Source organism: Aotus nancymaae, unplaced genomic scaffold (assembly GCF_030222135.1).
Source record: "Aotus nancymaae isolate 86718 unplaced genomic scaffold, 86718_ANA_hifiasm-v0.15.2.pri h1tg000028l, whole genome shotgun sequence".
Classification (NCBI taxonomy): domain Eukaryota; kingdom Metazoa; phylum Chordata; class Mammalia; order Primates; family Aotidae; genus Aotus; species Aotus nancymaae.
Window position 1 is genome coordinate 7,254,472 of NW_026988441.1, and position 13,887 is coordinate 7,268,358.

At 46.8% G+C, this 13,887-nt stretch overlaps 1 protein-coding gene across 1 annotated transcript in view; it reads right to left on the reverse strand.

Moving 5' to 3' along the window:
- ELSPBP1 (epididymal sperm binding protein 1) overlaps positions 1-13,887 on the reverse strand; it is a 105,011-nt gene that overhangs the window by 5,215 nt on the left and 85,909 nt on the right. Inside the window, 6 exon segments of the mRNA XM_064380776.1 lie at positions 4,360-4,401; positions 4,759-4,973; positions 6,766-6,901; positions 7,567-7,569; positions 11,162-11,305; positions 11,965-12,102. Coding sequence (XP_064236846.1) covers positions 4,766-4,973; positions 6,766-6,901; positions 7,567-7,569; positions 11,162-11,305; positions 11,965-12,102 — 629 coding nt within the window. The 3' untranslated portion in view covers positions 4,360-4,401; positions 4,759-4,765.

The following is a 13,887-nucleotide window of genomic DNA, read 5'->3' on the forward strand; positions in this document are numbered from 1 at the left end:
CTGCTTCAGCCTCCTGAGTAGTTGGGACCATAGGTGCATGCCACCATGCCCAGCTAATTTTTGGTTTTTGTTTTATTTTTTGGCAAAGACAGGTTTTCCCCATGTTGCCCAGACTGGGTGCAAACTCCTGGGCTCAAACTATCCACCCACTTCAGACCCCCAAAGTGCTGAGATTACTGGTGTGAGCCACCGCACCCAGCCAATAGCTTTGCTTTATAAAATAAAAATTAAGAAAAAGTGGACCCCTTTGGCAGGCTGAGGAGGGAGGGTCACTTGAGGCCAGGAGTTCACAAACAGCCTGGCAACATAGTGAGACCCTGTCTCTAGAAAAAAGAAAAATTACTTTACCCAGGCATATTATTTATTATTAATGTAACAAGTGCATTAATGTAATAAGTACCTACAAACACCCCACCCAAGTCTGTGATCTCCCCCAAGAGACGGCAGGCTGTAATGACTCCTGGAGGTCCCTGTCCTGAGAGTCTGACCTCTACATACCACGAGACTCAGCAGCCTAGCCACCAACCTTTCCTTCCCCACTCATCGCTCTCATCTTAGGAAGCAGAGAAGGCAGATCCCAGCATTAAATCAGGATTCCTTTATTGCTGGTTAATACCGCATTCTCTCTACATTCTTCTCAAAGGACCAGGTGATTGAACAAGGTGGTACAGAGGGTTTTTCTAAAGGTGATTATTTAAGCTTGAAAGATGCAATGAAAAAGACAAAGCCAGCCAGGCGCGGTGGCTCACGCCTGTAATCCCAGCACTTTGGGAGGCCGAGGCCGGTGGATCACGAGGTCAAGAGATCGAGACCATCCTGGTTAACATGGTGAAACCCCGTCTCTACTAAAAATACAAAAAAAAAAAAAAAAAAATTAGCTGGGCATGGTGGCGCATGCCTGTAATCCCAGCTACTCAGGAGGTTGAGGCAGGAGAATTGCCTGAACCCAGGAGGCGGAGGTTGCGGTGAGCCGAGATCGTGCCATTGCACTCCAGCCTGGGTAACAAGAGTGAAACTCCGTCTCAAAAAAAAAATCAAAGCTGCGTTCAGCCTCAATGTTGTGGTCTTCCTCTGAAGATGTTTCTCCTCCCCTTGAAAACAGAAGCGAAAATCTGAGATGAATGAATAAGTAGGCGTTGGCTCAAAGAGGAAGGTGAATGAAAAAGGGCTTTGCACTGGTTTTCTAGACTTAGTTGGAAGCTGATGGAAGCAGCTGAGCTGAAAGGAATCAGATGCTCCCTCAACCCCCGCCTGGCTCATAGGAGCAAGATCAATGAAGAATGAGCCCCTCAGCCTCACATCTAGGGAAGGGAGAAGGGGACATGCAGAGACAGTTCTGCTGTGATGGACAGAGGTCAGAGGCTGGACACAGGGCCTGCTCTTAGTCTGTGGAAGAGACAGTTCTGCTGTGATGGACAGAGGTCAGAGGCTGGACACAGGGCCTGCTCTTAGTCTGTGGAAGAGACAGTTCTGCTGTGATGGACAGAGGTCAGAGGCTGGACACAGGGCCTGTTCTTAGTCCTAGCCACAGACCGAAGACCACTGTGGGTGTTTTTTAATATCTACCCTGTTAAGATGGTGCCCAGAGGCCAGGTGCAGTGGCTCACGCCTGTAATCCCAGCACTTTGGGAGGCCGAGGCTAGCGGATCATGAGGTCAGGAGATCGAGACCATCCTGGCCAACACGGCGAAATCCTGTCTCTACTAAACACACACACACAAAATTAGCTGGACGTGGTAGTGTGTGCCTATAGTCCCAGCTACTCGGGAGGCTGAGGCAGGAGAATTGCTTGAACCCGGGAGGCAGAGGTTGTGGTGAGCTTAGATCACGCCACTGCACTCCAGCCTAGGTGACAGAGAGAGACTCCGTCTCAAAAAAACAAAAACAAAAAAAACAAAGATGGTGCCCAGAGCCCCAAACCCCCTCCTTTCCCCCTCCTCTATTCTGGGAAGATGATTTTCATTGCTGAGCCAATATTCAGGAAGGATTCAAACTAATTTCATGTCATCCATAAGCCACGTGTATCGTAAGGACAGAAATCACTAGAACCACCAGGGTTTTCCACCCCAAAGGGAGGAGGGGTGGGGTTTTGTCCACACATCTGATGAAAGGGCTTCCCTTTATTTTAGATTCCAGAAGTCATAGAGCGCTAAGGTCAGTTGATCCATGCCGAGAGGTCTAAAGAGCATTTCTATAGGCTGGAGAACACTGACTCTGGCCTCGGTGGAGACCCAGAAGGAAAAGACTAGAAGAAAAGGAGGGATAGGCCTGGTGCGGTGACTCACGCCTGTAATCCCAACACTCTGGGAGGCAGAGGTGGGTGGATCACCTGAGGTCAGGAGTTCAAGATCAACCTGGCCAACATGGTGAAACCCTGTCTCTACTAAAAATGAAAAAAAAAAAAAAAATAGCATGGGTGTGGTGGTGCACCCCTGTAATCTCAGCTACTTGGAAGGCTGAGGTGGGAGAATTGCTTGAACCTGGGAGGCAGAGGCTACAGTGAGCCGAGATCATGCCATTGCACTCCAGCCTGGGTGACAGAGTGAGGCTCCATCAAAAGGAAGAAAGGAAAGAAGGAAGGAAGGAAGGGAGGGAGGGAGGGAGGGAGGGAAGGGAAAGGAAAGAAAAGGAGGGGATAAAGTTCATTCTGTGGAGGTACTTGATGACCGGTGGGCTGAGGTGGGGCAGGAGGCCCAAATGGCGCAGGAAGAGAAGTAAACTCTATTTTTCCCTTGGTCAGCTACTCAGCAATGGGGGCAATGGATGCACACCATGATGACTTGGCTTCTGGATTTTCCTTCCTTCCTTCCTTCCTTCCTTCCTTCCTTCCTTCCTTCCTTCCTTCCTCCCTCCCTCCTTCCCTTCCTTCCTTCCTTCCATCTTTCTTCCCGTCCATCTTTCTCTTTTTCTTCTTAGACAAGGTCTCACTCTGTTCCCCAGGCTGGAGTACAGAGGTGTAATCATAGCTCACTGCACCTTGAACTCCTGAGTTCAAGGGATCCTCTGACCTCCGCCTCCTGAGTAGTTGGGAGCACAGGTGCATCCTACCACACCCAACTAATTTTCTGTATTTTTTTTTTTTTTTTTTTCTGTAGAGACAGGGTCTTGCTACATTGCCCAGGGTGGTCTCAAACTCCTGGCCTCAACCGATCCTCCTGCCTTGGCTTTCCAAAGCACTAGGATTACAGGTGTGAGTCACCATGGCTGGTCAGTCATCCCCTTTTCGGGATTGTTTTTCAACACCACGCTCCATTTTGAGAAATTCCACTTTCCTAATCGGCCATACCCAAAGCCTCCCAGACTTGAAACTTGGAATGATACCTTTCTGGGTCTGAAAAAGTCTGCCAGTCTCCCCTCTGCTCTCCTGCTTGTGGGAGAAATCCCAATTTCTTTCATCCCTCTAATCTGGGGAGTTCTTCCCGTCTTCCCCAAGCGCTACCTTATCTTTGGCAACAGAGCCCACATTGCTGGGAACCTCAGCTAATCAGACACACTGGAAAAAGCAGATCTCGCCTCCCCATCAGCAACGCTAATCAGACACGCTGGAAAAAGCAGATCTCGCCTCCCCATCAGCAACGCTAATCAGACACGCTGGAAAAAGCAGATCTCGCCTCCCCATCAGCAACGCTAATCAGACACGCTGGAAAAAGCAGATCTCGCTTCCCCATCAGCAACGCTACTCAGACACGCTGGAAAAAGCAGATCTCGCCTCCCCATCAGCAACGCTAATCAGACACGCTGGAAAAAGCAGATCTCGCCTCCCCATCAGCAACGCTACTCAGACACGCTGGAAAAAGCAGATCTCGCCTCCCCATCAGCAACGCTAATCAGACACGCTGGAAAAAGCAGATCTTGCCTCCCCATCAGCAACGCTAATCAGACACGCTGGAAAAAGTAGAATGTGAGCTACTTGGGAGGCTGCGGTAGGAGAATCACTTGAACCCAGGAGGCAGAGGTTACAGTGAGCTGAGATTATGCCACCGCACTCCAAACTGGGAGACAGAGAAAGACTCCATGTCAAAAAAAAAAAAAAATTAAAATTATGGAATACTATGCATCCATAAAAAAGGATGAGTTTGTGTCCTTTATAAGGACATGGATGAGTCTGGAAACCATCATTCTCAGCAAACTGACACAAGAACAGAAAATCAAACACTGCATGTTCTCACTTATAGGCAGGTGTTGAACAATGAGAACACATGGACACAGGGAGGGGAGTATCACACACTGGGGTCTGTTGAGGGGGTCAAGGGAGGGACAGCGGGGGGTGGGGAGGTGGGGGAGGGATAACATGGGGAGAAATGCCAGATATAGGTGATGGGGGGATGGAGGCAGCAAACCACATTGCCATGTATGTACCTGTGCAACAATCCTGCATGATCTACACATGTACCCCAGAACCTAAAGTACAATAAAAAAAAGAAAGAGAAAAAGAAAATTTTAAAAAATTAAAATTAAAATTAAATAATTAGCCAGGTGTCGTGGCGCACACTCAGCTACTCCAGAGGGTGAGGCTGAGCTCAGGAGTCGAAGGCTGCAGTGAGCTATGGTCACACTACGGCACTGCAGCCTAGGTGACCGAGTGAGACCCTGCCTGTTAAAGAAAAAGAAAACTTTGGGCAGCACATTGTCACATCACGACGCGAATCAGACACGCTGGAAAAAGCAGACCTCGGCTTCACGTCAATGATGAACCAGGCGCACCGCCGGTCTCACCTCCGTGTCCGTGAAATAGCCGCTGCCGGTCCCTGCGCTCACCTCAGCATCAGCAGCACACCCAGGTGTGGTCCTGGTCGTAGTTGTGAGAAGTTGCACACCACACAAGGTCCTCCTTTGATCCTTCGTTAGTGCAGTTAAAATAATTCTTGCTTTTATAGTTGAATGGAGAGTGGCAAGGAAAGCCGGGGACCAGTGCAGAAATTCCTAGGAAGCAGAAGGGGATAAGACAAAGGTTAGTCCCCAGGTCTTCGCATTGTCATAGAGGCATGCGCTTCAGGCACACCCTAGATTCCAAATTGGGGTTGACTGTGGTGGTTTGCACATTTAATCCCAGCACTTTGGGAGGTCGAGGCAGGAGGATCATGTGAAGCCAGGAGTTCAAGACCAGCCCGGGCAACATAGCAAAACCTCATCTCTACAAAAAAAAAAAAAAAAATTTTAATTAGTTGGGGGTGGTAGTGTGTGCCTGTAGTCCCAGCTACTCAGGAGGTTGAGGTGGGAGGATTGCTCGAGGCTGGAAGGTCGAGGCTGCATTGAGCCACAACTGCACCACTGCACTACATCCTGGGTGACAGAGGGAGACCCTGTCTCTAAAATATAAAAAGTGGCTGGGTGTAGTGGCTCATGCTTGTAATCCCAACACTTTGGGAGATCGAGGTGGGCAGATGACTTGAGGTCAGGAGTTCGAGACCAGCCTGGCCAACACAAAAATTAGATGGGTGTGGCAGCGTGTACCTGTAATCCCAGCTACTTAAGAGGCTGAAGCAGAAGAATCGCTTGAACCCAGGAGGTGGAAATTGCAGTGAGCCAAGATCACACCACTGCACTCTAGCCTGGGCAACAGAGTGAGACTCCATCTCAAAAATAAAACAAGATATAAAAAGTTTAAAAAACTGAAAAATCAAATCTGGGTAAACACTGCACATGACAGTGCCGTCTGGGCACTGCTCAGAATGCTTAAACCTAAACAAAAGAAGAATTTTGCATGGCTGGATTTTCTTCCCTCAGAGCTATCAGACTGTAGGACTTGAGAAAGGCTGGGAGATAGGACAGAGCACTGGAACAGGGAAGAAGGGCGGAGTGGAAGCACGTAGGGCCCTGGGGTCGGGAGGGAGAAGGATGTGGAAAGTAAAAGTTCCTTTTCAAAGTTTCCTTTCTTGTTAAAGAATAAATCATAAGTGTGCTAATAACTCTTTGTTACGCCCTATCCTATGTAGCTGTTAGACATGCCATGCTTACAGGCACATAGTACATTCTACATCCTTGTACTTGAACCAAGATATCTGTGCTGGACGTGCTCACAGGCATGTCCCAGCTCGCAGCCTATGCCCCTTATCTGTTTGAAAAAGTTTTAAGTTGTTAGCCAGTCGGGTTTTAGTTTAAATTGTAAGGTCTGGCTCCAACCAATGGAAATCAGACACAGCAGTAAGGATGACCCGAAATGTGTAAGGGATAAATAGGTCTGCTCTTTGTTTGTTCATTGTACTCTCATGACAAGGTGGCTATACCCTTCCTGCAGTCCAGGAAGTAATACTTGCGATGCTGAAAGATCCTTTGTCCCAGTGCTGATTTTTCTTTGCAGCATTGAGCATCTGTCTCCAACAGGGAGAACGCTGGTCACCAGGAGGACCTGGCAGGCAGAGGATTTGTCTCAGAGAACCGATTTCAGCATCCTCATCTTTCGTGGATTCCACAGGTGCAAATGCACCTACTCGCTAAACTTTGTCACTCACAAAATCAATACTCAGGACGCTTCTGCGGCCATTTGCAGACACACACACAGAGTGAGGATATTTGACCTGAGTCTCCCAACACACATATTCTCAGTCAAAGGGAAATGAGGGCACACTCTTTCGGCTCTTTTCAGCTCTTGTTCTGTGAGCTGAAGGGAGCCGAAAGACAGTCCCCTCATTTGGCAGTCTAGTACCAAGTTTCCCAATATCTGTGCCTCTTGTTGGGTGATTTCACTGTTGGTTTGCATATTATTTTATTTTAGGGGCAAGGTCTCACTCTGTCACCCAGGCTGGAGGACAGTGGTGCGATCACTTTCCATCCTTATCCATGTTCTCCGTGGTCGGGCACCAGAGCTTGTTGCTTTCATCCTCCATGCAATCAGAGATCACGTTATTTCTGTAGATGGAGGGGAAGATGCAGGGCTTGCTGAGAGAATTTCCCCCATACTCTGAAAATGATCATGGAAACGTTACGGGTCAAGAAGAGGAGATGAAAAGAGCTTCCATTTATGACACACAAACTGTGCGCCACGCCTTATCCCATGAAAGGTGACATAGCATTGAATTCCCCAAGCAGCTTTTGGGTGACGTCATTATTTCGATGTTACGGATAAGTGACAACCAAAACTACCAAGTCGCGCACACCTTACCCACTACGTCAACATGACTTCACGGTTCCGCCGTCGCCATCACCTTGACTCTACTAAACTAGGAAATGCTTGTCCAGGAAGAGCGGAGTTGTAAATAGCCTTATTATTCATCCCAGAAGCCTCCAGAAAAGCTGTTTGCATAATTATCAGACTGTTCAACTTTTTTCAGTAGATTGTGTCAAAACACTGTTTACTCTTCCAGACTCTTTGAAACCCTATCTTCGGTCATTTCACCTTGCTGTGACCACCAACCCTAACCATTATATTATGATTCTTATCCAAATACCATGATCCAAATCCAAATTGTGGTTTGGATCCTTACGATCCAAATCACATCCCCCACGGAAAGACCCCAAGACCCCATCAATATCCTGAGTTTTCCCTCCCCACTTCAAGAAGTCATTTTTTTATTTTTTATTTTTTTAGATGGAGTCCCTGTCACCCAGGCTGGAGTGCAGTGGAACGATCTCGGCTCAGTGCAACCTCTGCCTCCCGGGTTCAAGCGATTCTCCTGCCTCAGCCTCCCGAGTAGCTGGGATTACAGACATGTGCCACTATGCCCCACTAATTTTTATAGTTTCATTAGAGGAGGGGTTTTTGTCATGTTGGCTAGGCTGGTCTCGAACTCCTGACCTCAGGTGATCCACCCGTGTCGGCCTCCCACAGTGCTAGGATTACAGGCATGAGCCACCGCACCCAGCCCAAGATGTTATTAAGACCCCATCAAAGTAGTAATCTCTCTTACTTGGGTGAGCAATAAACTCGGTCTTGCCTAATTAGCAGGCTTTTTTTGAGGGGGTGGTCTTTAGGGGGAGCTAGAATTTGATTGAGGGGTTGGGGTTTACAGGCAGTAATGACTAGTGATTAAGAGCACAAATTCTGAAGGTGAGACTTCGTGGGATCAAATCACACCTTTGCTTCTATTAACCTCAGTTCTCCATGTATAAAACAGGGCTACCAATCAGATTTACCTGATAGAGACTGTTGTATGGAACAGATCAGTTATTTCATGTGAAGCGTTTGAAACACTGCCTAGCACATAGAAAACACTTGCTAAAAGTTCATTATGTTATGATTATTATTATTGATATGGAGTCTTGCTCTGTCGCCAGGCTGGAGTGCAGTGGTGCCATCTCAGCTCACTGCAAACTCCGCCTCATGGGTTCAAGCAACTTTCTGCCTCAGCCTCCTGAGTAGCTGAGATTACAGGCACCCGCTGCCATGCCTGCCTGGCTAATGTTTGTACTTTTAGTAGAGACAAGGTTTCACCACCTTGGCCAGGCTGGTCTTGAACTCCCGATCTCGTGACCCACCTGCCTCAGCCTCCCAAAGTGCTGGGATTACAGGCATGAGCCAACATGCCCAGCCTATAATTATTATTTTTATTATCTAACATGCCCAAGATCACATAGCTGGTAAGACCGACAACAGAATTTCAACTCAGGTCTAACCTCAAAGCCCATTTTTTTTTGCCTAGCAGCTCAGATGCCAGCAGAAGAAAACTCATGTTTCTTAGCTACCTGGCATGGCACTGCCATTGATCCTGCATGAAAATGAACTCCAATCTTTACAAAAACCCTGTGATGCCAGCCTTAGCATCTTTATTTTACAGATAATAAAAGTGACTTCCCAGGCGAGAATTTCCTAGGTGAATAGAGTCAAGTTGATGATGAGTGTGAACCAGTAAAGTTAATTATCCAGTAATGGAGATGGTCAGCTGCACAGGCATGGGTGGTTTGGGTTCTCACTTACCCAAAAAAGGAAATAATCAACAACTTTCTTAAGGTAGTGGGGCAGCCAAAGCTAAGAGGTCCTCTTCTTGGACATCTATTTGGTGATTCATGCAAATTCTAATCTGTTACTCCATCAAAACTGGGTCTAAGGAGATTGGATCATTTTAAGGATAAATAGGAGCTTAGATATTAAGGTTATATTACTATAAAACTGATGTTTCTTTTTCTCCTTTTTTTTTTTTTTTTGAGACAGAATCTCACTCTGTTGCCCAGGCTGGGATTCCATGGTACGATCACAGCTCACTGCAGCCTCAAACTCCTGGGCTCAAGGAATCCTCCCACCTCAGCCTCCCAAGTAGCTGGGACTACAGGTGCATGCCACCATGACCAGTTAATTTTTTGAGAAGAAGTCTTGCTCTGTCACCAGACCGGAGTGCAGTGGTGTGACCTCAGCTCACTGCAAACTCTGCCTCCTGGGTTCAAGTGATTCCCCTACCTCAGCCTCCCAAGTAGCTGGGACTAAGGCATGTGCCACCACACCCTGCTAAGTTTTTGTATTTTAGTAGAGATGGGGTTTCACCATGTTGGCCAGGATGGTCCTGATCTCCTGACCTCGTGATCTGCCCACCTCAGCCTCCTAAAGTGCTGGGATTACAGGCATGAGCCACCATGCTGGCCAGTTTTTAAATTTTTTTTAGAGACAGGATCTCCCTATGTTGCCTAGGCTGGTCTCAAATTCCTGGCCTCAAGCAGTCCTCCTGCCTCAGTTTCCCAATCCCTTTTGGGATTACAGGTGCGAGCCACTGAGCCTGCTCTAACTGATATCTTTCCTAATTCATCTATTTGGTTTAGGGTTAAGAAATGGCTAAGGTTATGAATTAATGATATATTAATGACAGAGTATATAAGTAATGTATTTATTAATGATGGAATGTACGTATTAATGACAGAATTTAGAGTCAGGAATGGAAATAGAGAAAGAGTTGGACTTGGGATGAAAAATTAGATTAAGTATTAGGACAGAGTTACAGTGATATTTAAGGTTAAGTTTGGTTTATAGTAAAGAACACACATGGCAGATGATTAAGGCTAGAATAAAATTAAGGTTTAGATGGAATTAGGATTTGTTGAGTGCTAAGGGAAGAGCAGAATTAAGATTTTTATGCAAGAGTAAGCATGCTTAAGAGTAAGCATGAGCCAGACACCGTGGCTCATGCCTATAATCCCAGCACTTTGGGAGGCCAAGACTGGTGGATCACGAGGTCAGGAGTTCAAGACCAGCCTGGCCCAGCAATCCTCTACTAAAAAATATGAAAGTTAGCTGGACATGGTGGCACACGCCTGTAATCCCAGCTACTCGGGAGGCTGAGGTAGACAACTGCTTGAACCCAGGAGGCGGAGGTTGCAGTGAGCTGAGATCCTGCCATTGCACTCCAGCCTGAGCAATACAGTGAGACCCTGTCTCAAAAATAAAATAAAGTAAAATAAGGAAGGATGGAAGGAAGGAAGGGAAGGGGAGGGAGAAGAGAAAGAAGAACAAAAGAAAGAAAGAGAGAGAGAGGAAGGGAGGGAGGGAGAGAGGGAGGGAGGGAAAGAGAGAGGGAGAAAGAGAGAAAGGCTGGGTATAGTGGCTCTCATGCCTGTAATCCCAGGACTTTGGGAGGCCAAGGTGAGAGAATCATGAGGTTAGGAAATCGAGACTATCCTGGCTAACACAGTGAAACCCCGTCTCTACTAAAAATACAAAAAATTAGCCAGGTGTCGTGGCAGGCACCTATAGTCCCAGCTACTCAGGAGGCTGAAGCAGGAGAAGCGCTTGAACCTTGGAGGCAGAAGTTGCAGTGAGCCGAGATCACATCACTGCACTCCAGCCTGGACAACAGAGTGAGACCCTGTCAAAAAAAAAAAAAGAAGAAAGAAGGAAAGAAAGAAAGAGAGAGAGAAGGAAGGAAGGAAGGAAAGAAGGAAAGGAGGAAGGAAGGGAGAAAGGAAAGAGAGGCAGGTTGGGTTCATCAGTGGGTGCATCTGGCTATTGTCAGTTCTAGAAATAGAAATACTCAGAAGTCAATATCAGGAAGGCAGCTCACTGTTTCAGTTCTCAGGACCCCTGTCTTTTCATGCTGGATTGGGACTGGGAGAATGGCCTCAGGACAGCCCTGTCTGTGGTTGTCACGGTGAACTCTCTGAGCAGAGAGTATTTGGCTCCTGTGAGTATTTCCCCCTGGGTGCTCTGGTCGCTACCCTGCCCAGCCTCCCCTCAGGAGGATTCCTGCTGTCCACGCTCCCTCCCACTACCCACCCCCTCCCTGCTACAGGAGCTCATTACTGGTTTCACAGAATTTCCACTGCTGTTGCTGATCGAAGATGGAGGTGACTGAGCATCACAGACTGCCTGAGAAGCTCCCCTGGGAGATGCAGTTGTTATAGGCCTTTCCTCGATAGATGAAAGGGAAGATACGGCGTGGGTAATCTGTTAGGAACGGAGTTCGTGAGTGGCTCGACTTCCTCTCGTCATTCACAGTACAGAGTCATTTAATCATCAGTCAACTAATCAATCAATCAGCCATCACAGGACAGGACAGACATAAGGTTCAGAAGAGACTGTATGCATTATTTCATCAAGCATTTGCCTATGCCATACACATCTGATTCTTGAAGAACACGAGTTCGAACTCGGGTCTGCTTATACATGAGGTTTTGCTTGTTTGTTTTTGAGACAGTCTTGCTCTGTCACCCAGACTGGAGTGCAATGGTGTGAACTGGGCTCACTGCAACCTCCACGTCCCAGGTTCAAGCAATTCTCCTGCCTCAGCCTCCTGAGTAGCTGGGATTACAGGTGCTCACCACCACACCCGGCTAATTTTTAAAATTTTTAGTAGTAAAATCCTGACCACGTTGGCTAGGATGGTCTTGATCTCTTGACCTCATGATCCACCCGCCTCAACCTCCCAAAGTGCTGGAATTACAGGCCTGAGCCACCATGCCCGGCCTCCCAGAGCTTTTTCTATGCACACATATGTATTATAATTCATCTGCAAAAAGTGATCATGTCATACACAGGTACACATTCTCTTTTGTAATCCACCCTATTCAAAGCCCACTGGCCAGGGACAGCAGGATCCCACTCACCTTCACTCTGGCAGTATTTCCATTGGCCATTGAACACCGCTCTGGTGGCACACCAAGGGGATAAGCTAAGAGTTTTGGTGCAAGTGAAGTAAACGGATCCCTGGTAGGTGAAAGGAAAGACACATTCCTCGTTCCTCCCTGAAGGGCAGAAAGACAGAACAGGAGCGGGGAAGAACCACAATGAATTAGCAAAGGATGAGTCTTGGTTTGGCTCTTGCTTTGATCTGAATGTCTGTGTCCCCCCAAAATTCATGTGTTGAAATCCTAACCCCCACGGTCATGGTACGAAGGGGACTTTGGAAGGTGACTAGGTCATAAGGGCAGAGCCTTCATGATTGAGATGAGACTCCTTATAAGAGACCCCAGAGCTAGCTGGCCCCTTCCACAATGTGAGAATAGAGTAAGGAGGCACCATCTGTGAACCAGGAAGCAGGCCCTCCTCAGCAACTGAAAGTGCTGGTGCCTTGCCCCTGGACTTCTCAGCTCCAGAACTGGGAGACAGAAATTTCTATCGTTTATAAGCTACTCAGTCAATGGAACTTTTTCAACTGTATTGTACTGTACTGTATTGTATCATATGGTACTGTATTGTACTCTGCTGTACTAGACTATATCGTATTGTACTGTGCTGTACTGTATTATACTGTACTGTATTGTGTTGTATTGAAATATGCTATACTGTGCTGTAGTGTACTGTACTATATTATATTGTATTGTACTGTGCTGTGTTTTATTGTATTGTGCTGTGCTGTATTGCATTTGTACTGTATCATACTGTACTGTATTGTATGGTGTTGTGCGGTATTATATATTGTGCTGTACTGTACTACATCGTACTGTACTGTACTGTGTTTTATTGTATTGTGCTGTGCTGTATTGCATTTGTACTGTATCATACTGTACTGTATTGTATGGTGTTGTGCGGTATTATATATTGTGCTGTACTGTACTACATCGTACTGTACTGTACTGTGTTTTATTGTATTGTGCTGTTCTGTATTGCATTTGTACTGTATCATACTGTACTGTATTGTGCTGTACTGTACTACATTATACTGTACTGTACTGTACTGTGTTTTATTGTATTGTGCTGTGCTGTATTGCATTTGTACTGTATCATACTGTACTGTATTGTGCTGTACTGTACTACATTATACTGTACTGTACTGTACTGTGTTTTATTGTATTGTGCTGTGCTGTGCTGTGCTGTATTGTGCTGTACTGTAGTGTACTGTACTGTATTGTATTGTATTGTATTTTTTGAAATGGAGTCTTACTCTGTCACCGAGGCTGGAGTGCAGTGGTGCAGTCTCAGCTCACTGCAACCTCCACCTTCCAGGTTCAAGCGATTCTCCTGCCTCCGCCTCCCAAGTAGCTGGGATTACAGGCGCCCACCAACACGCCTGGCTGATTTTTTTGTAGTAGAGATGAAGGTTTGCCCTGTTGGCCAGGCTGGTCTTGAACTCCTGACCTCAGGTGATCCTCCCGCCTTGGCCTCCCACAGTGCTGGGATTACAGGCATGAGCCACTGTGCCTGGCCTGTTGTATTTTTTTATAGCAACCCAAAGGAACCAAGACAGTTCTCATGGTGGCCTGAAGGCTACACACCTAGGCTTAGCATCCAATTTCCTAACAACATGTCAGGGTGTAACCAGTTCACGTTGGGGCCAGGAGCACTGAGGAAGAGTTTCATGCACAATCAAGGCAACCTAGGTGTTTCATGCCCTGAGACCACTGTTTCTCAGAGCATAAAATGGAGGAGCCAATAACGTCAACACAAAATACGTTTTGGTGGATCACAAGATCACATTAGGTTATGTACGGACACACATTAAATGATTTTGAAACACAGACTGGAAAAAAATCCTTTTCCAGTGGTCCTTTTAGTCCTTCTGCTTACGCAAAAGGAACGCTTCAATTTAA